Source organism: Acyrthosiphon pisum, chromosome A1, assembly GCF_005508785.2.
Source record: "Acyrthosiphon pisum isolate AL4f chromosome A1, pea_aphid_22Mar2018_4r6ur, whole genome shotgun sequence".
Classification (NCBI taxonomy): Eukaryota; Metazoa; Arthropoda; class Insecta; order Hemiptera; family Aphididae; genus Acyrthosiphon; species Acyrthosiphon pisum.
Genome location: NC_042494.1, coordinates 43,089,246 through 43,091,905, shown reverse-complemented (window position 1 = coordinate 43,091,905; position 2,660 = coordinate 43,089,246). Strand labels below are relative to the sequence as shown.

The 2,660-nt window shown below is 27.4% G+C and overlaps 1 protein-coding gene across 3 annotated transcripts in view; it reads right to left on the bottom strand.

The window, feature by feature from the left end:
• Positions 1-2,660, bottom strand: part of LOC100159280 (resistance to inhibitors of cholinesterase protein 3) — a 13,672-nt gene that overhangs the window by 1,646 nt on the left and 9,366 nt on the right. For 2 of the 3 annotated variants that reach the window (XM_008186457.3, XM_008186459.3), the window contains 4 exons: positions 1,628-1,777; positions 1,282-1,399; positions 1,171-1,191; positions 846-961 (listed from right to left, as the gene is read on the bottom strand). In XM_008186457.3, coding sequence (XP_008184679.1) covers positions 846-961; positions 1,171-1,191; positions 1,282-1,399; positions 1,628-1,777 — 405 coding nt within the window. Of the gene's footprint in view, positions 1-336; positions 435-845; positions 962-1,170; positions 1,192-1,281; positions 1,400-1,627; positions 1,778-2,660 lie in introns of all 3 variants that reach the window. The other variant, XM_008186458.3, reaches the window with a different exon arrangement.

Below are 2,660 nucleotides of genomic sequence, written 5' to 3'. Positions count from 1 at the left end.
CCCCCCCCAAAAAAAAAAAAAAAAAAAAAATCACTCAAAGCCCCCTCAAAAAATAATAGTATACCATTCTTAAAATTATGTACCTATAAATAATAATTTAAAAAAAAATGTATTGGGGCTTGAGTCCCCCCCCCTAAACATTTTTCCTATTTGCGCCACTGGAACCGGTATAAAATTAATAACATAGAAATTAAAAGGTTAAAAATAAAAATAATAGATGATTAAATAGGTAATTTGAAATACAATTACTTTTTAAATACAATTTAAGATGTTAAAAAGCAAAGTTTAAGCATATATAAATATTAGTGCAACTTAAGTTCTTTATCCTAAGGGTACCTCGTTTTCAATTATTGTGGGAACATTTTCTTTTTCAACTATAGACGATAATATTTCTCGATTCACGTCTTCCAATAGAGACGAAAACGCGTTCACGACTAAGGGTAAAAAAAAATAAATATTTTGTTTATTGTTTTTAAAATCCAAATAATTCTACACCTATAATATGTTTTACTGTTATTTATTTAATTATATTTATCCTTTTAACATGTCGTGTTTTTACCTACTTATTTAATTCATAGAAATTAACAATGCAATTGTGCAGCGTTACATTTAAACGATCAATATTTATTTAACCAACTTCTGATTTCTATATTTAATATTCATCTATATGGGTACGACTAGCAAAAAATACTCGAAATTATTCTAAAATCTTAAATACATATATAAGTGGGTAAACTCCATAAATTATAAATTAAGAGGTGAAATTAGTGTAGTAGTAAGAAAACAAAATTGCCAATAATATTACTGAAAACATGCGCATCGAAATGTTTGTAAATCTTTCAAACCTTATTCCCATCCATCCCATTGCACTCAGACGCCAATATCATTTGCTTAACAATGCGTTCCATCGCAGCCTCTGTTTCTTCTAGCTTGCGACGGAGCGCATCTATTTCTAAATCCCCTACGTAAAACATAAGCTACAATCAAGAATTCATTGCAGTATTCCTATAGGTATTACTGAATCCAGTAAACCTATGATCTATAATTTAATTTAATATATTATAAAACAAATTGTGTCGTTAATTAATGATTATTAGTTAACAGTAGTATAGAATAAAGATTTTATTACAAGAATATAATGTTATATTTAAAAAAATCTTTTCAACTTACTCGTATCCTTTTCAATGAACCCTATGCAGCAATAAACAGAATAAAACGTTATATAACTTAAAAATTAATAAAATTGTTTACAAATATTAAAAATATTTATTAGTGTTTTACCTAATTTTGTAGGAAGATTCTGCGGCTGTAGCTTTGATTTACTATCTCTGCCATAAGGATAATGTGAAGAATATTTATCATCAATAGTATCTTCAACGTCGTCTTTTTTTGATAACAACTATTACAAATATTTTAAATTTTATAAATAAATAAAAAATAAATACCTGGTTGAATAAACGTTAATTAGCTTTTACGAGTTCTTAAACTAAAATTACCATTGGTTTATCAATTAAATTTGAATGAACCATATGAAATTTAACGAAATTGTTGTACAACCTGTCCTTAGTATACAAATAATATATACAATGTACATTACCTATACATGAATAATATCGTGATTTTATACCTTCATCATAGTATACACAAAAAAAAGAAGTATTCCAATTGTATACATTGGCATTAGTATATTCATGGCACCACCACCATCTCCTCCAGCGATTTTATTACTGGTGCCGCCCATACCGCCCATTGTCGGTCTTGATCCTGGAATTGGTGGCTAACAAACGCAAGAAATTAAATATTACAAAGACGTTTACACAGAACCAAAGTTTACTAACAATTAGATATGATTCATATCATATGAATATATATTTAAGGTAAAAAGGGGTTTAGGGGCTATGGGGTTAAATTTTGCATCCACATAGCATTACGACGGACAACTTTTTGGAGGAGCTATAGTCTTTGTTATAAATAATTCCAGCAAAATATAATCAAGGGGAGTCCACACTACCGTTTCTTAAAGCAAAGTAGAGCTAATAATTCTATAATAATTTTGAATACATAATTGTATTTATTATTATTTGTTTTCAGAATCATTCGATTCAGAATAAAAAAAAAATTTTTTCCATTGAAATATTTATATAAGTACCTATACGAGATTTTTAGATTCTGAGTGGAATGATGAATGCATTGATTTTACAATGATGTGTGTTTTTTTTTTTATTTTATTTTTTTTCATTTTTTTTTGTGTCTGTCATCACCTTCTAGGACAGTAAAAGTGCTTGGATTTTCTTCAACAGTACCTTTTATGATAGGAAAGTGAATCTAGTTGGTACTTTGGGGGGTCAAAAGTAAAATTTTTCCAATAGTTTTCAAAAACGCTGTGAAAAACAAAAGAAAAATTAAGGAAAAACGGGAATTTTTACGCAAAATCTGTTTTCGAGAAAATTGATTTTGGTTTTTGGTGTAACTTTAAAACGAAAGACTGTAGATACATGAAATTTTCACTGGTTGTTTATATTTCTATTTTCTATACATGATAAAATTTTCAAAACATTTTGATTTGTTTTGAGCTGTTAACAGACAATTTCAGATTCCAATTTAATTAATTTTTATTTACATATGAATGTCAATAAAACTTTATTTGTTGAGTAAAAATA